The 27901-nt window shown below is 30.2% G+C and overlaps 1 protein-coding gene across 8 annotated transcripts in view; it reads right to left on the bottom strand.

Moving 5' to 3' along the window:
* Positions 1-27901, bottom strand: part of LOC145243675 (ELKS/Rab6-interacting/CAST family member 1-like) — a 412696-nt gene that overhangs the window by 40755 nt on the left and 344040 nt on the right. For all 8 annotated transcript variants that reach the window (XR_013862932.1, XM_080106725.1, XM_080106727.1 and 5 more), the window contains 6 exons: positions 14298-14444; positions 11032-11219; positions 7430-7565; positions 6632-6763; positions 2626-2786; positions 722-869 (listed from right to left, as the gene is read on the bottom strand). Coding sequence is in view for 7 of the 8 variants with exons in the window: in XM_080106725.1 (XP_079962851.1) it covers positions 722-869; positions 2626-2786; positions 6632-6763; positions 7430-7565; positions 11032-11219; positions 14298-14444 (912 nt within the window). In the remaining variant the exon portion in view is untranslated. The remainder of the gene's footprint in view (positions 1-721; positions 870-2625; positions 2787-6631; positions 6764-7429; positions 7566-11031; positions 11220-14297; positions 14445-27901) is intronic.

Genomic DNA, 27901 nt, shown 5'->3' with positions numbered 1-27901 from the left:
ATATAGTTGTGTCCACAGACAAAAAGAAAAATAATAAAAAAACAATTCCGGCACAGATGAAAGGGAAATTACTCATGTTCAGCTTATTTCAATAAAATTAAATGAAAGATAATGAAAAAAGAAAATCCAACAATTGATAATAAATCAATCACACCTGAGAATACCCTAACCCTACAAAGCCATCATTCACCTGTGCATGCAGTATTGTTACCACATAAAGGCTCATGCATTTACCACTAGTCTTTCTCTCTTAGACAAGATCCAAAAAAGTCTTAAATCTAATAGGTCTTGCACTATCGGCCAAGCTCCAACCTCTGTCTCCTCACCGCAATTTTGAATCCATATGCCTGTTTTACAACTACTTTAATGGAATATGTTCTCATGGATTCATAGTTCACCTCAATGTACAAACTTCTGACTAACCCAACAAGCAGCAAAATACCCATTTCCTTCACTGTTGAGGTCCTTAGATGCCAGAAAGCTATCAAATCTATTAATAGTTTCTTTCCTCCAGCTGCTAGACTTTGGAATTGTTTTCCTGTTTTTCTGACTGTACTGACATACAGAAGTTTAAATGTGATGTGAACAAACATCTTGCCTCTCAACTCTCCACAATCATCTGTTAGACATAATACCAAATAGTAGCCACTTATGCGCAAGTGCCCATACGCCTTGTTTGGGGTGGAAAAACAAAAACAAAATGAAAACAAAAAATACTTACAAGTTCCTTAAGTTGTACAGCTAATTTTTCTTTTTCTTTTTCCAGCCGAGCAATGTCTTCCGTGTTCCGCTGTTTCTTTGTACTGGTCATCTCTAATAACGCAATGTTTGCATCTTTCTCACTGATGGCAGCTTGGATGGCTTCTTGTCTGTAAAGACAAATCATTCAGTAGCAATATTTATTGTTTTACTAGTGTGCCTGTATCAACCCATTTGGCAAAATAAGTGTTCACTAATGGGCCAGGAGGCTGAGGTTCAATCCTTGGTAAAGTCATACCAAAGACAAAAAAAAAAAAATGATACCTAATGCCCCCTTGCTAAATAATCAATAATATAAATTTCACCTGTCTGTTTAAATGTATGTATGTATGTTTGTATGTCTGCTTAAAACTTTCGACAGAGGCAATGGACTTTCACGAAGTCAGTATCATTTTGAAGCTTGAACCTTCAAACGACAAATATCCAAAAATTGGCTGAAAACATTAATTCCTTCATCCTCAACTGGGCACTTTTCTACAAGGAGGGGTCATTTTTTTCGCCAATATTTTCGAAAATCATCATCTCTTTTTGACTGACTAGCCTTAATTTAAACCTTCGCTACTTCTGGTTTGGCAATGGATGCAACGGCAAAGACGTCACGTTTTTCTTTTCCCATTCTTTTCTTCCTTCGCAGTTTGAGCCTATCTACTACAACTTTTGTTTTGTTTCACACCTCGAAACACCTGGGCAATGCTGGCCACCCAGGTTAATCAATTATAAAGGGAGGATCAAGGGTAAGTGGAGTAATCCTGGGAATAGAATGGTGCCCTCCCTTACACATTGGTGTAGCAGCTAATAAGAAGAGAGCCTTCGGATCCCCCTCAACTATAGTCGGCCACTGAGCTTTTTTATTGTGCCTCTGGCATAAAATATCATAGTATACTTTTGTTTTCTATTGCATTCAAATAAAATTACTTAGAAAAAATTATTTACAAATAATACCAGGTATTGCTGATTGATGCTAACATTTTCTTACTGATTTATCTCCTATAAGCAAAGTGTGTGTGTGTGTGTGTGTGTTTGTGTATATATATATATATATATATATATATATATATATATATATATTTTAAAGTTTGTTTTTGAAATATCGTTACTTTCAATGTATACCGTTTTCGTTTAACGGGTCTAGATTGTTATTTTAAAACCAGTCACCGTTAATTTTGAGTTAAGCTCAATGTATCTATTTAATAGGTGCAGAGCATATATAGTGTAAAATTTTGTTGAAAATTCAAAGACTCATGTTTTCTTTTTTATAACCTTTGTGTGTATATATATATATATATATATATATATATATATATATATATATATATAAAGAGAGAGAGGGTGGGAGGGTGTCCCAAAATTATCTGCCACATTTGTGTTTAATAATTAAATAAAGAAAATATTTTTATATTTTTTTAATGTATGTGAAATGCGATTTTATTTCATACAATTTTAAATATTAAATCAGCCAAATGTTTCCCATCATTGCTAACACACAATTGCAGACATTCACAAAAGTTTTCAATAACTCAATGGATCATTTTGGGCAGAATAGCAGGAATTTCAGAACGAATAGCTTGTTTTATTTCTTCAAGTGATTGAGGGTGGTGGCTGAATACTTTTGATTTCAAATTTTCCCACAAGAAAAAATCAGAGGGGTTTAGATCAGGTGACCTTGCAGGCCAATCAATATCACCATGCAAATAAATCAAATGATTTGGGAACATTTCTTTAAAAAAAAAAAAAAAAATGCATAAATACAGATATAAATGAATTTTGGCCTAATTAAAATAAAATGGCATTCTACATACATTTAAAAAATATTTTATTTATTTAATTGTTATTTTTTTTTTTTGACCTACAAATGTGTATACATACTTCATTTCATAAACTTCTTCCAATTGTCTGTGTCTTTCTGATTGTAATCGTCGAAGTTTGGAATCTTTCTCTTCTAATTGACGCGTTAACGCTCCACATTTGGCAATATGGTCACTTTGAATGGCATTCATTTTATCTAATTCTGCACTTAGTTCATAAACCTGAAAAAAAAAAAAAACAACAAATTTTTATAAGAAACTTCAAAAATAAAAAAATAAATATATTAATGTATAGGGTATTAACTTCGCTGAAAATCGCATGCTCCTTTCATAGAATTTTTTGGATTATCGATACTTATCAAAAACATTCTGATACAAACCTATCTAAGAACAATGCCAGGCACATAAAGTACCTTCATGTGAAATCTAATAAACATTGGCTAAGCCATTTTCGAGTCGATGGGGAACAAACTCACACATACATACATACAAAGTTCCTTTTATATAATAACTAGCGGGGTACCCGGCGTTGCTCGGGTGTTTGTAGGTGTGTGTGTTGGGGGGGGGGGGTAAAAAAAAAAAAAGTTTTGATAAGTAGGTAGGATCGAACCCGGAACGTTGAAGCGAAGGTGGAAAAGAAAGTGTGAAAAAAACCTGACAACTTACCCACTCGTCCACGAAGGGAGAGTAATAAATAGAGTTTAATTTTAATGATTAAAAAGTTAAATTGACAAGTGTGCGATTTTAATGATCACGGCATAGAAGTCCGGCAGTAAACAGTTATTTCTGGTTTCATTTCCCAACTTTTTGTTTCGCCAAAATGTTGGGGAGAAAACCAGCTCCCCATAAAGAGGAGAGTGTCCCTATGAATAGCAATTGTCTGATATAAGGAGTTTCCCTCACATTGATCAAACGCTCATTGCTTTCTGGACGTTCCCGGCTTTCATGCCGGGAACCACACATTCGCTTCAGATCAGTTTTGCTTTTATACGAAAAAACCGAATCAACACGAGAGCCGCCGAAATAGCAAGAATAGTGTAAAATTTGATGTAAATAAATCTAAACATGACGCGCATTCGCAAATCCTAGATATTATTATCAAGGGGGTATATAAACACTTCTAAGAGATAGTAACCCATGGGAACACCGGCGAAAAAAGCCTTTCTTGGACATACAAAAACTTGTGCACGTTTTGCCTTTTATATATATAGATTAGCGTCGGGGGGGGGGGGGTACCCGGCGTTGCCCGGGTGTTTGGAGATGTGTGTGTGTTTGGGGGCGGGGAGTAGTAGATCAAAACAACCCTGTTTAAAAAAAAAACGTTGGGCGGGTGTTTGGAGGTGTAAAAGAAAAAAAAAACTTTTAGTAGGAAGGTAGACTTGAACCCTGAAGCCTTGACACGAAGGTAGAAACGAAATAGAAAATATACCCTGAGATCTAATCCCAACCAGTCGATCCAGGAATAGGGGGTGACTCCACATGCCCCCAAACTCTCAACTTGGCACCTTACCACTGGATGCAGTTTTGCATCATATCCAGCACGGTTGGAAGAAGGGGTTAAATAGAGTAGTTGATAGGGTTGGTAAATAAAGGTGGAAAAAAATAAAATGGGAAAGATGGATGAGTGGTTGACGCAACAATTGTTATAGATCACCAAAGTTAAGCAATGTTGAGCCTGCTCAGTACCAGATCATTTGGGAATACCAGGTGCTGTTTGTAGAAGGCTATTGATACTTCCATGCAAGAATTGCAAAAACTTGTTATCTCCCCTGACAGGGTATATACAAGAAATTGGAGACTGTTTGTGAATTTGATATTTCCCTTCTTTAGAGGAAGCCAGTTTAACCTGACTGGAGTTACATTATAGCAAAAACCTTACAAAAGAGTGTCCAAGGCAATTTAGTGCCGTACAAATTTTCTTTAATCCATAGCAGGTACTTACTACCCAACTGGATCAGAGTAGACCTAGGATTAATGTAAATTAATGGATAACTTCATATTTCTCAAAGTTCCCAAATATGGCTTCACCAAAAGGTTCATGGGAAATAATTGAGATAGTACAAGAAAAAATAGGTAGGGAAAGAAAAGACTAAATAGTTCTTGTAGAGAATTCTCCCTATATTAAAAAAAAAGAAGAAAATTTGGTGCAATCACACTAAATAGTGAAATTTGGATAATGAAAAAAACGATTAAAAAAACAAACAATGGTATCTACAGACTTTTTGTGTCAATTCCAACTAAAAGCAATAATATCTACTTAGATGGCGTATCAAAGGTACTTAAATATTACTGCATTGTTTTAAAAAACAACACAAGTTTTCGATTTTTATTGTGCATATATTTCTTTGGGAACACGCGACATAACAAGGGAAGTAACTCATAACGCACAATTTATTAAAAAATTATAAATAGTTACACGTTATTTATCTTCACTTGGAAATCTCAGGTGTTTTTTTAGCCGAACATTTTATTTTTGCTAATTTTCACCAAAAAAGGTTTTTTTAAATAATTTTTTCCTACCTTATCATTTTTTGTAATTTTTGGATATATTCATTACTCTCACATGACAATTAAGTAGAGAGCAATGGTTTGCCTTGAAATTCAATATTAAAAATTTCGAATTTTGCTATTACAGTGTAGTTGCACCAAAAATTCTGTATTATGCACTTACCCATGACAAAACAAAAATATCATATTCTAAAACCACATGAATTGATCATATAGTTTTATTTTTATAAAGAAAATCATTTTTAGGGGATTAATTGGAATGCAAAGGCATTACAGTATAACTCAATAATTCAAACTTATGAGATTTATCTCCCTTTACTTTTTTAGACTATTTTTAAAATGGCAGACAAGACAACGGCTATTCTTTTACTCATAAAATTTTTCTTATTTAAAAGTAAAAATGAAATATTTTTGTTTCGTCATGACATTGTACATAGTCATATCACCCTCATCCCCTGTCACACATCGTCAAATATGGGTTTTAAATAGGTTTCCTCATGGTATGACTTCTTTTGTTCATTATATATATAGTAAAGTGTGTAATAGAGTAAATGTGGTATTGTGGTGTTTGTTGAGTGATAGTAGGAACAAACTACATTAGATCAATTAGCAATAGTTTATGACCTTATTCGGTCTTGTGTCACATTTTTTTTAATAATTTACTTTTGTAATTTATTGAAAATAAATATTTACTCAAGAGAATTTTTTGTGTCAGATTTTATAAATTCAGACACTTTTTTTGTCTCCAAAGAATCAAGAGACAATCTGAATATTGAAAGACTTTAAAATATGGAGTCAGAATCAAATATTTTGGAATCCTAGGAGTTGGAATTTTCTAAATTCTAGAAGTCATTTTCGAATCATAGAAGTTAACTTATTTTCTGACTCCACAACCTTGGTTTATTCTCACATTGTATAGGTATTTTTTGGATAAAAAAATGAAATCTATTGATGGTAAGTAAATACACAAATGAAAACGAAAAGCTAATCACGAGAAGTTTCATTTCAGGATTTTGGGATTGGAGATTTTGGAAGGAATCAGTCATATTCAAAAGAATTCTTCCAACAGTTTTTTCTCGTCTCTGAAAAATAAATAGAAAGTCTGAATATTGGGAGACTTTAAATAAGAAGTCAGAGTCAGATACTTTGAAATTCTAGGAGTCAGAATTTTTGGTATCCTAGTGTAACATTACACGCTTATACATGCGTTAATATGTAGATACCTGGGACCCACACATTGTATGCAGGCTACGACGCAAAGAACATAGGACAAGTAATAACTCGATTCCTTGTTTTTTTTTTTTTTGTAACAATGACATTTATTTCCTCATTCTCCTGCCATCCATGACTTCTTGTTACGGCCGTGATGTCGCCCACATCTCTAACTTGATCACTCTCCTTTTTATAGTCTTTTTCTTTTTCGTTACTGTGACATCATTTCATACACGGCTCGGTATTTGCATCCGCGCTTTGTTACATTAGGAGTTGGAATTAAACCATATATTTTCCAATACCACAAGCCTAGGTTATTGTCAGATTCATAGCTGCCATGTTTTTACCTTCATTTCTCTTTGTTGAATTTTTGTTTCTTGTTCTGCCATGACCATTTCACGTTCAGCTGTAATCTTGACGCTTTCTCTAAGAGCTTCTTCCAATTCTTCAACGCGGTCATCACGTTGTCGCATGATGGTCTAGAAATAAAAGAAAATGAACAATGAACATGGATGCTTAGGAACATGCATCAATGGCTGTTTTAGGTTCAGGTCATTGAAAAACCTAAACATATCTAAAATATGTGGACACAAACATGGTGACAGCATGTTGGATAATGATCTTTGTTGTCACAATATTTTAAAAAATGTTGGTTTCGTCGTCACAATATTTAAAAAAAATGTTAGTTTTTGTCCAAAATTTCTTTTATACTAAGAAGCAAAAACAAAAAAATCTGTATTATTTATGTACTCCTGATGAAACAAAAATATCATATTCCAAAAATCACATAAATTGATCAAGTAGTTTCATTTTTTAAAAGGAAATCATTTTTAAGCAAATAATGAGAATTCGTAGGCATTACAACAAATCTCACAAATTTGAATTATTATTGAGTTATCTCTCTTGATCATTGAGATTTTATTTTCAAAATGACTAGCGAGAAGAGAGTCACTCATTTGATAATCATAAAATTTGATTTTCTTATTTAAAATTAAAACTACCTGATCAATTTATGTGATTTTAGGAATATGATATTTTTGTTTCATTGCAGGTATGTATATCATGTTTTTTAATATATGCGGAATTCTGGACAAGTACCGAAATGTCCGAGTCAATAAAAAATGAGACAAGAATGTGAAAGTAACCTTTAGTTGTGATGCGTCTCCGTCCATTAGAACTTCTCGTTTTCTTGCTTCTTCGAGCATTTGTGCATTTTTCTTCTTTTCTGTTTGTTGATTTCGTTTTAACGTCCCCATTTTTTGTCTGTACTCTTTCACTTGACTGTGGAAAATAAGAATAAACAAAAAAGGATATTGAGACAATAAAACATTGAGAGTTCAGACTAGTGATGGGATGATTCAAATATTTTTCCCTGCTGATTCCGATACAATTACTGATTCTGTTCTAAATTTTTCATTCCAATTCTTCTAAAATCTGTAAACACTTACTGTAGAGTTGTTTTTGTATTTAAAAATTTTTTGGATGCTGTAAAAATCCATGTAAGATGTGCAAATATCTTTGCAAAAATACACCGGGAGGGGGGGGGAGAGCTATAGATTTTAGTTTTATTGGTAGTTTCAAATCAATAAATATTTCATCATTAATACCAGCAATGAAAAATTAAGTTTACAATTAAAAGAATCATGTTTGTGTTATGTTGATTAATTGGACTATTATTTTCATCTTGGGTGTTGCACAACGTTTTGGTCAACCTGCGGCCTGTGACCTTCTTCGGGTGTTGAAAACATGCTTTCAACGCTCGAAGAAGGTTGCAGGTTGCAGCGACCGAAACGTTGTGCTAATAACACCCAAGATGAGAATAATAGTCCAATTAATCAACATAACACAAACATGATTCTTTTAAACGTTGTGCTAATAACACCCAAGATAGTCCGATTAATCAACATAACACACGCGTTCAATCTTATCTAAAAAATTCAGAGTTGCACAAAAGAATCATGTTTAGCAATGGAAAATAAACATAATTCTTTTGATTTTGATAGCTAAAAATTTCCAATTGTTCAGATTCTTGATTCCAATTAATCGTTCCAACACTTTGAAAAGAGAGAGAGAATGAGATACAAGAGATAAAAGTAGAAACACTAATGTTGTGGAGCTCTTCCTTCCATCCCTCTGTTGGTGACCACTGTCCTAACGCGGACTGTAATCACTATGGTAACCCCTAAATATGCCTTTAAAATAAGATGCAGATACACTACAAAAACAAATCATTTCTTGTTGATCCGGTACCAATTCATCTATGGCCCAGTGGTTGGGTACCATTAGTTTAGATATTGAGGACATCCTGTATCTTTTCTTTTAGTTAAGAAAGATCTGATGATATAAAATATTCGTCGAGTAATAATATACAAATTCATTTTCATGAAAAGACCTTGTCAAAGGATTTGGATACATCAAATATTACCGTTTTAGCTTCACCTGCCTTATTCATTGCATGGTATATGTATTCATAGTTGACCATTAGGAAATCTGCAGTAAAACAGACTTATTAAATCCATATTGATAATCAGAAAGAAGTTTAACATTAACAAAGTGGTGGACTATTCCTAGATTAACAATTCAAAGAGCAATAATTTTGCATGTTAGTTCTTTCATCAGAATTCTTCAACACTGGTACCATACAGAATTTTCCAGCTATCAGAGAAGCAATATTCTGCAAGGTATTTGTTGTAGAATTTTAGAGAGGACAAGGGGCCAACTCAGTACAGCATTTCTTTAAGACTGTAGCAGGGATAAAATCAGCCTCACATGCTTGGAGGTGTCAATTGTTTATAGAAAATTAAAAAAAAATTCTTTAAACAATTGGCACCTTTAAGCATGTGAGGCTGATCTTATTCTTGCTACAGTCTTAAAGAAATGCTGTACTGAGTTGGCCCCTAGGCAGGTTGAGCCAGCTTCCTTTGACAGAGGAAGTCTCATGGGAATATTAAATTCACAAGTGGTCACAAGTTGCTTGTATATCCTCATCAGGGGAAATGACAACTATATTTTTGCAGTTCTTGAAAGAGAAGGATATATGCAATAGAACGGTCTTACTAAATCCATACTGATGGCCAGAAAAAAGTTTAACATTAACAAAGTGGTGAACTATCACTAGATTAACAATTCAAAGAGCAATAATTTTACATGTTAGTTCTTTCACCAGAGTTCTTGAACATTAATATCAAAGATGCAATTTTTCAGCTATCAGAAAAGCAAGATTCAGCAAAACATTTCTTGTAAAGATTAGAGAGGCCAGAGGCTAGTTCAGCACAGCATTTCTTTAAGACTGTAGCAGGAGTAAGATCAACCCTGACTTCACTTTCAGAAATTTACCTGCTATTTTAGATTGTGATAAAAGTTACTGTACAAAATTATTCCCTATTTATTGAAGACACTGATATGAATAAATATTTCATATGCATATAATTTTGGGATTTATAAATGGACTAGCGGGGGGTACCCGGCGTTGCCCGAGTGTTTGGAGGTGTGTGTGGTTTTGGGTAAATCAAAACTCAGGGGGGTAAAATTAAAATAAAAGTTTTGGTAGGTAAGTATGAGGATCGAACTCGAACCCTTGAGGCAAAGTTGAAAATTAAAGTGTGAAAAAAAAAACATGCGACGTTAACCATTGGGCTACCACGAAATACTAACGGAAACATGTTTGAATTTATTTATTTAAGTATTAAAAACAGAATTGACACGTGTCCGCAATAAAAGTTAACTCTGCTGCTTCTATTTGACCTCATTAATGTCAAATAGAAGTCACGGAGTTAACTTTTGCTGTGGGGAAGTGTTTAGGTTTGTTTACACAACTTTGACTGGCTTTTTCCCCAAGATGTTGGGGAGGGGGAAACCAGCTCCCTATTGTCTAGATGGAATAGCAATTGTCTGATATAAGGAGTTTAGCCCCACATTGATCAAAGCTGATTGCTTCTGGACATTGCCGGGAACAGTGGCGCTTAGCTTTGAATTAGTTTCGCTTTTAATATGAAAAAACTGAACGAACACAAGACGGGCTGAAATAGCAATAATTTTGTTAAAAATCAACGTAAATAAATATAGAGGGGACCCGCGTTCCCAAATCCTAGATATTATTATCTAGGGGGTATATAAACAGTTTTAAGCGATAGTAACCCCCGGGAGCATCGGTGAAAAAAGCCTTTGCGAGACATACATAAAATGATCACACACATTTTGCCTTTTATATATATAGATTAACATTAATGGAGAAATGATAAGATTGAAGTTGATGTTTGAAGTTGCAATGCATTACCAATACTGCTAGAGATAAAACCACTCCATCTTAGATTTTAATAAAAATTATAGCGCTTATGGGGCACAAGTTGAAAATCCCATTTTCAATATACTTATTTATCAGGCAAAAATAAGTATACTCACCAAAAATTAGAAAAGATGATTAAGTAGAATTTTAATAAAAAGTAAAAATTAGTTTATTGTATTTTGGCACTCTGATTAAATGACAGACTGACTTATCTCCTCTTACTTTACAGGATTTCCGCTCTTATTATTTTTACCCAAGTATGTTGAAGTGGTAAAGTTGCAATATATTCTCTGTGATATTATTAGCAGAGGAGAGATTCAAAGTGATGTTAATGGCCACTTTCAAAACCTCTTCTGTCTTATGAACCAATAGTAATTACAATAATTTCGCTGAATTCATTTTACATTTAAAATGAAAATCTTTTTTCATAACTAAAATATTTTCATAAATTATTATACTTACTCTTGTAGGTCTTTAATCGTAGCATCTTTATTATTTTCCTCCTTTTCAAATTCCTTCAATTTTTGTTGTAAACTTTCAGTTTCTGTTTGTGCTTTCTCAGTTTCTTTTTTATAAAAATCTATATCTTCTAAAAGTTTGGCATTTTGCGAATCAGCAGTAGTATTAGTCGTAGAGTGTTCTTCTTTTAACTGAAAACAAAACAAAAACATTGTGAATTAGATTAGAATTGTTAGAACAATGAAATGGTTCTGGATATGATCTAAATTGCATTTGGGAGGTGGGGTGAGATACCAATTTGGTGTCTTTGCAGAATTACCCCACAGTTATTATTTTTCCCAAATCTACTCTGATATTAATCTATCATACATTCTAATATTAACCTATCATACATTCATTATTTCAAAAGAAATACTATTAACAGTAAATTATAGAAATGGATGTAGTAAGCACCATGGAATTTGCAAGTAAATGTAAATAGTATATTAGAACACCAGCTCTATAAAAAAAAAAAATTAACAAAACAATAACTTTCCCACAGAAGGGACGCTGCAAACCTGTTTTTGTTTTATCGTTATTTCCATGGCAAGTGATCGTCTGAGCTCCAATCCCTGCCTCCCCCCCATCGCCAATCTTTCACGAAGAACACCTGTCTAGCTAAAACCACTGTCAATAATTTTCCCCATTCTTTGACTGCGCCTATGTCAAAATGTAAATTCCATGAACAAAGTTTCTTTCTTAGAAATGCACGCCTGTGGAACTCTCTTCCGTTTGCCTGTTTCCCAGCTGACTACAACTTGGTTGTATTCAAGTCCAACATAAACAAATTCTTGATGAACCGCCCCCTTAAGTAATCCAATCTACCAAATTTCCATTACTTAATGATTACTACGACATTATCCCATTGATTACTGTACACTCAATAACCCTTATCCCCGATCGGCCTCTGGACCTTGATAAGTGGTGACTCCTATGTTAAAAAAAAAAAAAGTTAACAAAAACAAAACGAGTAACAAAATACTTAAAAAGCTGTTAATAAAGTAAAAATGTTGCGTGTAAATATGGCAAAGTGATTAACAACACGGATTGAAAACCTGGCGGCACCAAATTCGAATCCTGTTGTTCCACCGAAACACTTTCATCAAACCAACACTTGACCTTGTGTCTAACCTCTAGAAGGGGAATACAACTAAAGTAAAAATGTTGAAATATAAGTAACGGCAATTCTTCAGGCTTGCTTTTTGATTAATGTAAAAAAGTTACAAAACAGTTAGACACACTTTCAGTGGTGGGTAATACTGTGAAACTACAGTAAAGACTTTGTAATAAGTACATTTTATTATCAGTTTTGTTTAAAACTATTCTTTCATTGTTTGTTTCATCATATTTCAAAGAAAAGGAGGGGGGTATTAAAAAACAGAGATTGTGTCTCTATTTACTTGTCTCCCCACGAAGGAATAATTCTGTGTTGCTTTAATATTTTTTCTGTCTGTAAAGGAAAAATCCTCTTAGACTAAGGCAATCTCAAATTTCATTCCGATCCAGAGTACCCATTTTGAGGGAGCTGGATTTTTCCTACGTTAAACACTGGCCTTTTGTCTAATCTGCCCCAGTGAGGAGGCACACAAGTTTGTAACTTTTTTGTTTTAATTTAAAAATGTATTTTTTTTTAAATCAATTTCTAAGGCCAAACTTTAATGTAGTTCTACAAACCATAGATTAAGACAAAAATAAAAATTGACTCAGTCATGAAGGCTTTCTCCTTCACAAATTAAAGCCAGAAAAAGATATTTACAAAACAATGCAGAATTCCATCCTGTGGGGAGACAATAAATCAATACGAAAAAACGATGAAAAATACTTACAATCGAAAAAAAAAAAAAATGGGGTTATAAGAAAAAAAATTGACAAAGATTGAGTTTGTTTAATTTTTGTAAATAAAATTTATGTATTTGTTAAATGTTATTTTGTTTGTTTATATATGTTGCTTGCAGAAAAAAAGTTTTTTTATGCCCTTATATTCTTAAAATAAATACAAAAATAGTTTTAATTCAAAAAAAGTTTTGAATATTATATGCCTGCTTACAAGTTTAATTCCAAAGTCACAAATGCACAAAGTTAATAATCCATAGTTTTATACAAAAACATGTTTTATTATAAACCTTGAATTAAAAAATAAACTTTTCATAAATAAAACCCTTGGTTCTTATTCAGAATTCAACCTAATTAAAATACAAAAAATCTTTAGGATGTATGTACCGATCACAGAACAAAAATGCCATATTCCAAAAGTCATGTAAACTGATCAAGTAGTTTTTTATACTAAGAAAATAAAATTTTATGAAGAAGCGAGGATGGTGTGTCTTGCTCTACCATATTTAATAAATAAAGAGAAACAATTCAATTCTAAGTACCAAAACATAAATAGTGATCAAAATCAGTCTTGTAATGACTACAACATACTATTAATTGCTAAAAATCATTAAAAAAAAAAAAATAAAAAATAAAAATGATTTTCTATAAAAAAAAAAAAATTAAAAAAATTTACTTGATCAATTTACAATATTTTTGGAATATGACATTTTCATTTCATGGCAGGTACATATATCAAAGATTTTTCTGTATTTTTTTTTTTTTAATTAGGTTAAATTCTAGAACCCCACTCCTGCCTTTTTATTTAAAATAGTAGACCATTTTATTTAATGAAAGTCTGAAAAGACAAAATTATAAAAGTACATATTATTTCATTTATGATTTAACCAGAAGAAAAAGTTTTTTTTAAAGAAATCAATGTTAGGGCAAAATGTATCCTTTTAATTGTTGTTCAGTTTGGAGTATTTTAAATTCATTTGATCCAATGTTACATCACCCCTTCTCCCTCTGAATGCTTCATAATTCACAGCCAAATAAAATACAGGGGGTTTTATCAATGCAATCACAAAATATAATGGCATAATTACCTTGTTGTCCATTTTTCCCATTAATTAATATTTGACAACAGAACAAAGTAAATACTGAAATTGAAGAAAGGACCATTTATTGAAATGTTGATGTTGCCTTCTCTTCTGTCAGAGATGATGTCATATCTACTTCTAGATACTAGATTGAGATGACATTTCAGCACATACTTGCTGAACTCCATGACTTTGATATGTGACTTTGTGTATATGTGAACACTAATTTAGGAACCGAAATCATCAAATATGTACCAGCAATGTACCTATTACTATTTAGTATAAATATTTAAAGACTTGGGTGAAATTTCAAACCTTTTCTAGTTCTTCTTTGAGTTTTTCTATTTCTAAGTCTTTGGAATTGTCGGTCATTTCCATTTTGAGTTGGTTGATCATGGAATCGGACATGAGTTTCTTGGACTGCAGTTCAGATGCCTCTTCTCGTAATTCACACAATTGAGTCTGCAAAAAGAAAAACAATGTTGAACATAGAACATAATCTATATCTATATAAAACTGAAGTTGTGTGATGTTCATATGTTCCCATGGCATTATAATAACATGCTTTGCTACAGTTTATTTTTAAAATTGTTTTTTTGCATGAACAATGTGAAAACATTTTTAAATTAGTTGGATTCTTCGGACTACTGTTCTCATCTTGAGTGTCATATTCACAATGTTTCAGTCAATGTAACATCCGATCTGCTTCAAGTGTATCTCGTCGAACTAAGAAATGTTTGTCAAACTCGGGAATCTGGACAGAATTTTGAAAAGGCGCAGTGGTTAGAGTACTTGGAAAAAATCATTTATAAAAGTGATATTGTTCTCCTGAAGGTTCAATTCTCAGCGTGGGTAACCGAAAAATACAATTGCGAATTACTTAAAACATCTATCCAATCATAGCTGATGGAACAAGAGCATGCTACCTCCGTGGATTAAATAAAGGGTTCTGTACAAAATTCCATACAGATTCACAAGTTCAACAGAAACATTCCCAAGTTTGATAAGATACGCCTGAAGAAAGTTGGAGGTTAAATCGACTGAAACATTGTGAAACTAACACTCAAGATGAGAACAGTAGTCCAAAGAATCCAAATAATATGAATAATCAATCCACATCTCAAAAAAATTCAGAAACGCAATTTTTCAATTATAATTAAAAGATCAAAATCAACAAGGGGAATAATTCATATTTTTAATTGAAGAATATAAAAAACAATTCGTATTATTTGGAATACTGTTCTTAATTTGAATGTTATTCTATCAAAATTTCAGACAATGTAAACTACGATAACAAATTACTTAAAACTTCGATTCATTCATGGCTGAAGTTTGTTTTAACCATTAAACCCTTAAAACGTAATAAGTCCCCAAGAATGAATCGCATTTTTGCAGAAATATTTGAAGTCAAATGGATATGTTACTTATTTAATATGTTAGTTATGTAATATGTTAGTTAGTAATTGTCTGCATTTTTGAGATGAGGTGTTTTCATTGATTGAGATTGCCGGACTGACTTCCTCATCTTGGTTGTTATCGTCACAACTTTTCGTCCGTTTTGCCCTCCGTCATCAGGTGTTTTGTAACGAACTGGGGAACCGTTTGGTAGGAGTCTCAAACTCAACCCTTTATTATTATTACGGGGGTACCATGTTTATTATTATTACGGGGGTACCATGTTCGAACTAGGCTTTGAGACATAGTTGCTGATTCTCTGTTTTGAATGTTACTTTTCACTGCCTTCGTTCAGAATTGAACTCAGCACCTTTGGGTAACTGTAAACTTTGATACAACGTCTAGGACCACTCGGCCATATGTCACTAGGACTTAGTTGTTTTTTGTTAATGTTAAACCTATGTTGTTATTCAAGGTTTTCTCTCTCTATCAAAGGTGTCCAAATTGCATTCAGCTCTATGCTTGGTTTGCTCAGTAGGTTTTTATGTCCGAGCATGTGAGGTGTTTCTTTAAGTTTTCTCACTTTCCAGTGGGTCTCTCTGTTTATTATTTTTACTTCATCCCATAGGGAGCGATGGACAGACATGGTTGGCTATACCCGATTTTTCCGTCTCCCCTTTAGTTACCGCTTTTCGGTGTTCTTCCACCCTTACTTTAAGGGGGTGGCATGTTTCACCCTTGTAAACCTTTCTGCAACTGCATGGGATGGAGTATATGCAGTATTTGGTCATGTTCTCCTCCATGCGGGGCTTCACTCGTACCAGGTGTCGTCTGAGTGTTGACTCGCTCTTGAATACCGTCCTGATGTTGTAGGGGGCACATATTATCTGAATCTTTTCGGAGATGCCTCGTATGTATGGTAGGCAGACCGTTGGAGGTTTTTGGGTTTCATTCTCCTCTCTTATACTATTAACACGTCTGGTGGATAGTATGCTATCAGGGTAGTTGTTACGACGGAGGGTATTCTTCAACCTGACCATTTCTTGGTGGTATGTAATGGTGTCGCTACTTATTGTCTCTGCTCGATGATGTAAGCAGTGTGCGATTCCCTGTTTGATACTGTATGGGTGATGTGAGTTGAAGTTAAGGTATTGTCTGGTGAAGGTAGGCTTGCGATATACGAATGTCTTAAACCCATGCTCTGTGCGTGATATGAGTATATCAAGGAAGGCCAGTTGGTTATCTTTTTCTTTCTCCATTGTGAACTGTATCGATGGTCTTATTGAGTTCACATGGTCTAGGAGAGCCTGGATGTCTTCCTAATATGTTACTTATGTAATATGAAGTGCAGGTGAATTTCCAGAAGATTGAAAAAATGGAGAGGTTGTATGCATTTCTAAGAAAGGGAATCTCATCACTTGTATGGATGGTGGTGACCTTTTTCTCTAGACTAAGGAAGCTTTATTGTCAAATGATCCTGAACTGTATGCGTAATGTGGTTTAGTAAGTGTTACGTGAACAACAAATCGAATCTCGACCAAAATGTTCTTGTGCTGAAAAAATTTTTATTTTATTTTTATAATTGAAAAACGTGGATATCCAAAAGCCTCTTGCCATCAGTTTTATAGATTTTTCCAAGGCATTCGACAATATTCAAGTAGCCATCACTCTGGAACATCTTGCACGAGTATGGCCTGCCAGAAAAAGGCATCAATGCAATCAAGCAAATTTATGTAAACTCCAAATGTTTCATACAAGCAGATGGTTTCAGCGACTTGAGTGAGATGATCACTGGAGTTAAGGATGTTTGTTTTTGTTATTACTCTTTGCTTTAGCTATTGATTGGCTATTAAAAAAAGCAACAAAGAATCAAGATATAATGTGGTTCAATGTGCATAACCTTTGTGACCTAGACTTTGCAGATGATATTGCTGCATGAGTAGTGGATACCACTGATGTACAAGGCATTGTCAACAAGGTCCAAGCTGAAGCAGGAAGCATTGATCTCTACATCAATGCTAAACTCCAAACATGCTCTCTGGGACACATCAGTCATCTACAAACGTTTTTACTGACCAAAAAGAAATTGCTATAGTCGATAACTTCACACATTTAGAAAGCTCCATACACAAGGTAAACAGTATGGACTATGAATTGCAGTGCAGGATAGGTAAGGTCTCAGCAGCATTTAACCAGCTCTGCACGATCTGGAGAAATGAAAAATTCACTTTCAGATCTAAATTAAGATTTTATAACAGCAACATCCTGTCCTCATTGCTATATGTGAAACTTGACATTTTAAAATCAGCCAAGAGAAGAAATTAGATACGTTTTGATTCCAAATGCCTTAGATTCTAAGGACCAAATGAAACAAGTGAATTACCAACAAAGTCAGAGATCGGGTTAGTATCATCAATAATGCAATAATCAACAAATGACATCCAGGCTGAATCAGATGTGCCTTAAGATTGGCCCTAGAGAGAATTGCCAACCAAGTACTCAAATGATATTAAAAGAAGACCAAGACCAAAACTCTCAAAATGAAACAAAATATTTGCTTCTTTTTAACTATACTTGTATGAATGAAGATTTGCTTCTTTTTAACTATACTTGTATGAATGAAGATTTGCTTCTTTTTAACTATACTTGTATGAATGAAGATTTGCTTCTTTTTAACTATACTTGTATGAATGAAGATTTGCTTCTTTTTAACTATACTTGTATGAATGAAGATTTGCTTCTTTTTAACTATACTGGTATGAATGAAGATTTGCTTCTTTTTAACTATACTTGTATGAATGAAGATTTGCTTCTTTTTAACTATACTTGTATGAATGAAGATTTGCTTCTTTTTAACTATACTTGTATGAATGAAGATTTGCTTCTTTTTAACTATACTTGTATGAATGAAGATTTGCTTCTTTTTAACTATACTTGTATTAATGAAGATTTGCTTCTTTTTAACTATACTTGTATGAATGAAGATTTGCTTCTTTTTAACTATACTTGTATGAATGAAGATTTGCTTCTTTTTAACTATACTTGTATGAATGAAGATTTGCTTCTTTTTAACTATACTTGTATGAATGAAGATTTGCTTCTTTTTAACTATACTTGTATGAATGAAGATTTGCTTCTTTTTAACTATACTTGTATGAATGAAGATTTGCTTCTTTTTAACTATACTTGTATGAATGAAGATTTGCTTCTTTTTAACTATACTTGTATTAATGAAGATTTGCTTCTTTTTAACTATACTTGTATGAATGAAGATTTGCTTCTTTTTAACTATACTTGTATTAATGAAGATTTGCTTCTTTTTAACTATACTTGTATGAATGAAGATTTGCTTCTTTTTAACTATACTTGTATGAATGAAGATTTGCTTCTTTTTAACTATACTTGTATTAATGAAGATTTGCTTCTTTTTAACTATACTTGTATGAATGAAGATTTGCTTCTTTTTAACTATACTTGTATGAATGAAGATTTGCTTCTTTTTAACTATACTTGTATTAATGAAGATTTGCTTCTTTTTAACTATACTTGTATGAATGAAGATTTGCTTCTTTTTAACTATACTTGTATGAATGAAGATTTGCTTCTTTTTAACTATACTTGTATGAATGAAGATTTGCTTCTTTTTAACTATACTTGTATGAATGAAGATTTGCTTCTTTTTAACTATACTTGTATTAATGAAGATTTGCTTCTTTTTAACTATACTTGTATGAATGAAGATTTGCTTCTTTTTAACTATACTTGTATGAATGAAGATTTGCTTCTTTTTAACTATACTTGTATGAATGAAGATTTGCTTCTTTTTAACTATACTTGTATTAATGAAGATTTGCTTCTTTTTAACTATACTTGTATGAATGAAGATTTGCTTCTTTTTAACTATACTTGTATGAATGAAGATTTGCTTCTTTTTAACTATACTTGTATGAATGAAGATTTGCTTCTTTTTAACTATACTTGTATTAATGAAGATTTGCTTCTTTTTAACTATACTTGTATGAATGAAGATTTGCTTCTTTTTAACTATACTTGTATGAATGAAGATTTGCTTCTTTTTAACTATACTTGTATGAATGAAGATTTGCTTCTTTTTAACTATACTTGTATTAATGAAGATTTGCTTCTTTTTAACTATACTTGTATGAATGAAGATTTGCTTCTTTTTAACTATACTTGTATGAATGAAGATTTGCTTCTTTTTAACTATACTTGTATGAATGAAGATTTGCTTCTTTTTAACTATACTTGTATGAATGAAGATTTGCTTCTTTTTAACTATACTTGTATGAATGAAGATTTGCTTCTTTTTAACTATACTTGTATGAATGAAGATTGGCTTCTTTTTAACTATACTTGTATTAATGAAGATTTGCTTCTTTTTAACTATACTTGTATGAATGAAGATTTGCTTCTTTTTAACTATACTTGTATGAATGAAGATTTGCTTCTTTTTAACTATACTTGTATGAATGAAGATTTGCTTCTTTTTAACTATACTTGTATTAATGAAGATTTGCTTCTTTTTAACTATACTTGTATGAATGAAGATTTGCTTCTTTTTAACTATACTTGTATGAATGAAGATTTGCTTCTTTTTAACTATACTTGTATGAATGAAGATTTGCTTCTTTTTAACTATACTTGTATGAATGAAGATTTGCTTCTTTTTAACTATACTTGTATGAATGAAGATTTGCTTCTTTTTAACTATACTTGTATTAATGAAGATTTGCTTCTTTTTAACTATACTTGTATGAATGAAGATTTGCTTCTTTTTAACTATACTTGTATGAATGAAGATTTGCTTCTTTTTAACTATACTTGTATGAATGAAGATTTGCTTCTTTTTAACTATACTTGTATTAATGAAGATTTGCTTCTTTTTAACTATACTTGTATTAATGAAGATTTGCTTCTTTTTAACTATACTTGTATGAATGAAGATTTGCTTCTTTTTAACTATACTTGTATGAATGAAGATTTGCTTCTTTTTAACTATACTTGTATTAATGAAGATTTGCTTCTTTTTAACTATACTTGTATGAATGAAGATTTGCTTCTTTTTAACTATACTTGTATGAATGAAGATTTGCTTCTTTTTAACTATACTTGTATTAATGAAGATTTGCTTCTTTTTAACTATACTTGTATTAATGAAGATTTGCTTCTTTTTAACTATACTTGTATGAATGAAGATTTGCTTCTTTTTAACTATACTTGTATGAATGAAGATTTGCTTCTTTTTAACTATACTTGTATGAATGAAGATTTGCTTCTTTTTAACTATACTTGTATTAATGAAGATTTGCTTCTTTTTAACTATACTTGTATGAATGAAGATTTGCTTCTTTTTAACTATACTTGTATGAATGAAGATTTGCTTCTTTTTAACTATACTTGTATGAATGAAGATTTGCTTCTTTTTAACTATACTTGTATTAATGAAGATTTGCTTCTTTTTAACTATACTTGTATGAATGAAGATTTGCTTCTTTTTAACTATACTTGTATGAATGAAGATTTGCTTCTTTTTAACTATACTTGTATTAATGAAGATTTGCTTCTTTTTAACTATACTTGTATGAATGAAGATTTGCTTCTTTTTAACTATACTTGTATGAATGAAGATTTGTTTCTTTTTAACTATACTTGTATTAATGAAGATTTGCTTCTTTTTAACTATACTTGTATGAATGAAGATTTGCTTCTTTTTAACTATACTTGTATGAATGAAGATTTGCTTCTTTTTAACTATACTTGTATGAATGAAGATTTGCTTCTTTTTAACTATACTTGTATTAATAGAGATTTGCTTCTTTTTAACTATACTTGTATGAATGAAGATTTGCTTCTTTTTAACTATACTTGTATGAATGAAGATTTGCTTCTTTTTAACTATACTTGTATGAATGAAGATTTGCTTCTTTTTAACTATACTTGTATGAATGAAGATTTGCTTCTTTTTAACTATACTTGTATGAATAAAGATTTGCTTCTTTTTAACTATACTTGTATTAATGAAGATTTGCTTCTTTTTAACTATACTTGTATTAATGAAGATTTGCTTCTTTTTAACTATACTTGTATGAATGAAGATTTGCTTCTTTTTAACTATACTTGTATGAATGAAGATTTGCTTCTTTTTAACTATACTTGTATGAATGAAGATTTGCTTCTTTTTAACTATACTTGTATTAATGAAGATTTGCTTCTTTTTAACTATACTTGTATGAATGAAGATTTGCTTCTTTTTAACTATACTTGTATGAATGAAGATTTGCTTCTTTTTAACTATACTTGTATTAATGAAGATTTGCTTCTTTTTAACTATACTTGTATGAATGAAGATTTGCTTCTTTTTAACTATACTTGTATGAATGAAGATTTGCTTCTTTTTAACTATACTTGTATGAATGAAGATTTGCTTCTTTTTAACTATACTTGTATTAATGAAGATTTGCTTCTTTTTAACTATACTTGTATGAATGAAGATTTGCTTCTTTTTAACTATACTTGTATGAATGAAGATTTGCTTCTTTTTAACTATACTTGTATGAATGAAGATTTGCTTCTTTTTAACTATACTTGTATGAATGAAGATTTGCTTCTTTTTAACTATACTTGTATTAATGAAGATTTGCTTCTTTTTAACTATACTTGTATGAATGAAGATTTGCTTCTTTTTAACTATACTTGTATGAATGAAGATTTGCTTCTTTTTAACTATACTTGTATGAATGAAGATTTGCTTCTTTTTAACTATACTTGTATTAATGAAGATTTGCTTCTTTTTAACTATACTTGTATGAATGAAGATTTGCTTCTTTTTAACTATACTTGTATGAATGAAGATTTGCTTCTTTTTAACTATACTTGTATGAATGAAGATTTGCTTCTTTTTAACTATACTTGTATGAATGAAGATTTGCTTCTTTTTAACTATACTTGTATTAATGAAGATTTGCTTCTTTTTAACTATACTTGTATGAATGAAGATTTGCTTCTTTTTAACTATACTTGTATGAATGAAGATTTGCTTCTTTTTAACTATACTTGTATTAATGAAGATTTGCTTCTTTTTAACTATACTTGTATTAATGAAGATTTGCTTCTTTTTAACTATACTTGTATGAATGAAGATTTGCTTCTTTTTAACTATACTTGTATGAATGAAGATTTGCTTCTTTTTAACTATACTTGTATGAATGAAGATTTGCTTCTTTTTAACTATACTTGTATGAATGAAGATTTGCTTCTTTTTAACTATACTTGTATTAATGAAGATTTGCTTCTTTTTAACTATACTTGTATGAATGAAGATTTGCTTCTTTTTAACTATACTTGTATGAATGAAGATTTGCTTCTTTTTAACTATACTTGTATTAATGAAGATTTGCTTCTTTTTAACTATACTTGTATGAATGAAGATTTGCTTCTTTTTAACTATACTTGTATGAATGAAGATTTGCTTCTTTTTAACTATACTTGTATGAATGAAGATTTGCTTCTTTTTAACTATACTTGTATGAATGAAGATTTGCTTCTTTTTAACTATACTTGTATTAATGAAGATTTGCTTCTTTTTAACTATACTTGTATGAATGAAGATTTGCTTCTTTTTAACTATACTTGTATGAATGAAGATTTGCTTCTTTTTAACTATACTTGTATGAATGAAGATTTGCTTCTTTTTAACTATACTTGTATTAATGAAGATTTGCTTCTTTTTAACTATACTTGTATGAATGAAGATTTGCTTCTTTTTAACTATACTTGTATGAATGACGATTTGCTTCTTTTTAACTATACTTGTATGAATGAAGATTTGCTTCTTTTTAACTATACTTGTATGAATGAAGATTTGCTTCTTTTTAACTATACTTGTATAAATGAAGATTTGCTTCTTTTTAACTATACTTGTATGAATGAAGATTTGCTTCTTTTTAACTATACTTGTATGAATGAAGATTTGCTTCTTTTTAACTATACTTGTATTAATGAAGATTTGCTTCTTTTTAACTATACTTGTATGAATGAAGATTTGCTTCTTTTTAACTATACTTGTATGAATGAAGATTTGCTTCTTTTTAACTATACTTGTATGAATGAAGATTTGCTTCTTTTTAACTATACTTGTATGAATGAAGATTTGCTTCTTTTTAACTATACTTGTATTAATGAAGATTTGCTTCTTTTTAACTATACTTGTATGAATGAAGATTTGCTTCTTTTTAACTATACTTGTATGAATGAAGATTTGCTTCTTTTTAACTATACTTGTATGAATGAAGATTTGCTTCTTTTTAACTATACTTGTATGAATGAAGATTTGCTTCTTTTTAACTATACTTGTATTTAATGAAGATTTGCTTCTTTTTAACTATACTTGTATGAATGAAGATTTGCTTCTTTTTAACTATACTTGTATGAATGAAGATTTGCTTCTTTTTAACTATACTTGTATTAATGAAGATTTGCTTCTTTTTACTATACTTGTATGAATGAAGATTTGCTTCTTTTTAACTATACTTGTATGAATGAAGATTTGCTTCTTTTTAACTATACTTGTATTAATGAAGATTTGCTTCTTTTTAACTATACTTGTATTAATGAAGATTTGCTTCTTTTTAACTATACTTGTATTAATGAAGATTTGCTTCTTTTTAACTATACTTGTATTAATGAAGATTTGCTTCTTTTTAACTATACTTGTATTAATGAATATTTGCTTCTTTTTAACTATACTTGTATGAATGAAGATTTGCTTCTTTTTAACTATACTTGTATGAATGAAGATTTGCTTCTTTTTAACTATACTTGTATTAATGAAGATTTGCTTCTTTTTAACTATACTTGTATTAATGAAGATTTGCTTCTTTTTAACTATACTTGTATTAATGAAGATTTGCTTCTTTTTAACTATACTTGTATTAATGAATATTTGCTTCTTTTAACTATACTTGTATGAATGAAGATTTGCTTCTTTTTAACTATACTTGTATGAATGAAGATTTGCTTCTTTTTAACTATACTTGTATTAATGAAGATTTGCTTCTTTTTAACTATACTTGTATTAATGAAGATTTGCTTCTTTTTAACTATACTTGTATGAATGAAGATTTGCTTCTTTTTAACTATACTTGTATTAATGAAGATTTGCTTCTTTTTAACTATACTTGTATTAATGAAGATTTGCTTCTTTTTAACTATACTTGTATGAATGAAGATTTGCTTCTTTTTAACTATACTTGTATTAATGAAGATTTGCTTCTTTTTAACTATACTTGTATTAATGAAGATTTGCTTCTTTTTAACTATACTTGTATTAATGAATATTTGCTTCTTTTTAACTATACTTGTATGAATGAATATTTGCTTCTTTTTAACTATACTTGTATGAATGAAGATTTGCTTCTTTTTAACTATACTTGTATGAATGAAGATTTGCTTCTTTTTAACTATACTTGTATGAATGAAGATTTGCTTCTTTTTAACTATACTTGTATGAATGAAGATTTGCTTCTTTTTAACTATACTTGTATGAATGAAGATTTGCTTCTTTTTAACTATACTTGTATTAATGAAGATTTGCTTCTTTTTAACTATACTTGTATGAATGAAGATTTGCTTCTTTTTAACTATACTTGTATGAATGAAGATTTGCTTCTTTTTAACTATACTTGTATGAATGAAGATTTGCTTCTTTTTAACTATACTTGTATTAATGAAGATTTGCTTCTTTTTAACTATACTTGTATGAATGAAGATTTGCTTCTTTTTAACTATACTTGTATGAATGAAGATTTGCTTCTTTTTAACTATACTTGTATTAATGAAGATTTGCTTCTTTTTAACTATACTTGTATTAATGAAGATTTGCTTCTTTTTAACTATACTTGTATTAATGAAGATTTGCTTCTTTTTAACTATACTTGTATTAATGAAGATTTGCTTCTTTTTAACTATACTTGTATGAATGAAGATTTGCTTCTTTTTACTATACTTGTATGAATGAAGATTTGCTTCTTTTTAACTATACTTGTATTAATGAAGATTTGCTTCTTTTTAACTATACTTGTATTAATGAAGATTTTGCTTCTTTTTAACTATACTTGTATTAATGAAGATTTGCTTCTTTTTAACTATACTTGTATTAATGAAGATTTGCTTCTTTTTAACTATACTTGTATGAATGAAGATTTGCTTCTTTTTAACTATACTTGTATTAATGAAGATTTGCTTCTTTTTAACTATACTTGTATTAATGAAGATTTGCTTCTTTTTAACTATACTTGTATGAATGAAGATTTGCTTCTTTTTAACTATACTTGTATGAATGAAGATTTATTTCTTTTTAACTATACTTGTATGAATGAAGATTTGCTTCTTTTTAACTATACTTGTATGAATGAAGATTTGCTTCTTTTTAACTATACTTGTATGAATGAAGATTTGCTTCTTTTTAACTATACTTGTATGAATGAAGATTTGCTTCTTTTTAACTATACTTGTATGAATGAAGATTTGCTTCTTTTTAACTATACTTGTATGAATGAAGATTTGCTTCTTTTTAACTATACTTGTATGAATGAAGATTTGCTTCTTTTTAACTATACTTGTATTAATGAAGATTTGCTTCTTTTTAACTATACTTGTATGAATGAAGATTTGCTTCTTTTTAACTATACTTGTATGAATGAAGATTTGCTTCTTTTTAACTATACTTGTATTAATGAAGATTTGCTTCTTTTTAACTATACTTGTATTAATGAAGATTTGCTTCTTTTTAACTATACTTGTATTAATGAAGATTTGCTTCTTTTTAACTATACTTGTATGAATGAAGATTTGCTTCTTTTTAACTATACTTGTATTAATGAAGATTTGCTTCTTTTTAACTATACTTGTATTAATGAATATTTGCTTCTTTTTAACTATACTTGTATGAATGAAGATTTGCTTCTTTTTAACTATACTTGTATGAATGAAGATTTGCTTCTTTTTAACTATACTTGTATTAATGAAGATTTGCTTCTTTTTAACTATACTTGTATGAATGAAGATTTGCTTCTTTTTAACTATACTTGTATGAATGAAGATTTGCTTCTTTTTAACTATACTTGTATGAATGAACATTTGCTTCTTTTTAACTATACTTGTATGAATGAAGATTTGCTTCTTTTTAACTATACTTGTATGAATGAAGATTTGCTTCTTTTTAACTATACTTGTATGAATGAAGATTTGCTTCTTTTTAACTATACTTGTATTAATGAAGATTTGCTTCTTTTTAACTATACTTGTATTAATGAAGATTTGCTTCTTTTTAACTATACTTGTATGAATGAAGATTTGCTTCTTTTTAACTATACTTGTATGAATGAAGATTTGCTTCTTTTTAACTATACTTGTATGAATGAAGATTTGCTTCTTTTTAACTATACTTGTATGAATGAAGATTTGCTTCTTTTTAACTATACTTGTATGAATGAAGATTTGCTTCTTTTTAACTATACTTGTATGAATGAAGATTTGCTTCTTTTTAACTATACTTGTATTAATGAAGATTTGCTTCTTTTTAACTATACTTGTATGAATGAAGATTTGCTTCTTTTTAACTATACTTGTATGAATGAAGATTTGCTTCTTTTTAACTATACTTGTATGAATGAAGATTTGCTTCTTTTTAACTATACTTGTATGAATGAAGATTTGCTTCTTTTTAACTATACTTGTATGAATGAAGATTTGCTTCTTTTTAACTATACTTGTATGAATGAAGATTTGCTTCTTTTTAACTATACTTGTATGAATGAAGATTTGCTTCTTTTTAACTATACTTGTATGAATGAAGATTTGCTTCTTTTTAACTATACTTGTATGAATGAAGATTTGCTTCTTTTTAACTATACTTGTATTAATGAAGATTTGCTTCTTTTTAACTATACTTGTATTAATGAAGATTTGCTTCTTTTTAACTATACTTGTAAGAAATTAAGATTTGCTTCTTTTTAACTATACTTGTATGAATGAAGATTTGCTTCTTTTTAACTATACTTGTATTAATGAAGATTTGCTTCTTTTTAACTATACTTGTATTAATGAAGATTTGCTTCTTTTTAACTATACTTGTATGAATGAAGATTTGCTTCTTTTTAACTATACTTGTATGAATGAAGATTTGCTTCTTTTTAACTATACTTGTATGAATGAAGATTTGCTTCTTTTTAACTATACTTGTATGAATGAAGATTTGCTTCTTTTTAACTATACTTGTATTAATCAAGATTTGCTTCTTTTTAACTATACTTGTATTAATGAAGATTTGCTTCTTTTTAACTATACTTGTATTAATCAAGATTTGCTTCTTTTTAACTATACTTGTATTAATGAAGATTTGCTTCTTTTTAACTATACTTGTATGAATGAAGATTTGCTTCTTTTTAACTATACTTGTATGAATGAAGATTTGCTTCTTTTTAACTATACTTGTATGAATGAAG

The sequence above is a fragment of the Euprymna scolopes genome, chromosome 22, assembly GCF_053919585.1.
Source record: "Euprymna scolopes isolate OS-2025 chromosome 22, ASM5391958v1, whole genome shotgun sequence".
Taxonomy (NCBI): domain Eukaryota; kingdom Metazoa; phylum Mollusca; class Cephalopoda; order Sepiida; family Sepiolidae; genus Euprymna; species Euprymna scolopes.
This window is presented reverse-complemented; position numbering and strand designations above follow the sequence as displayed.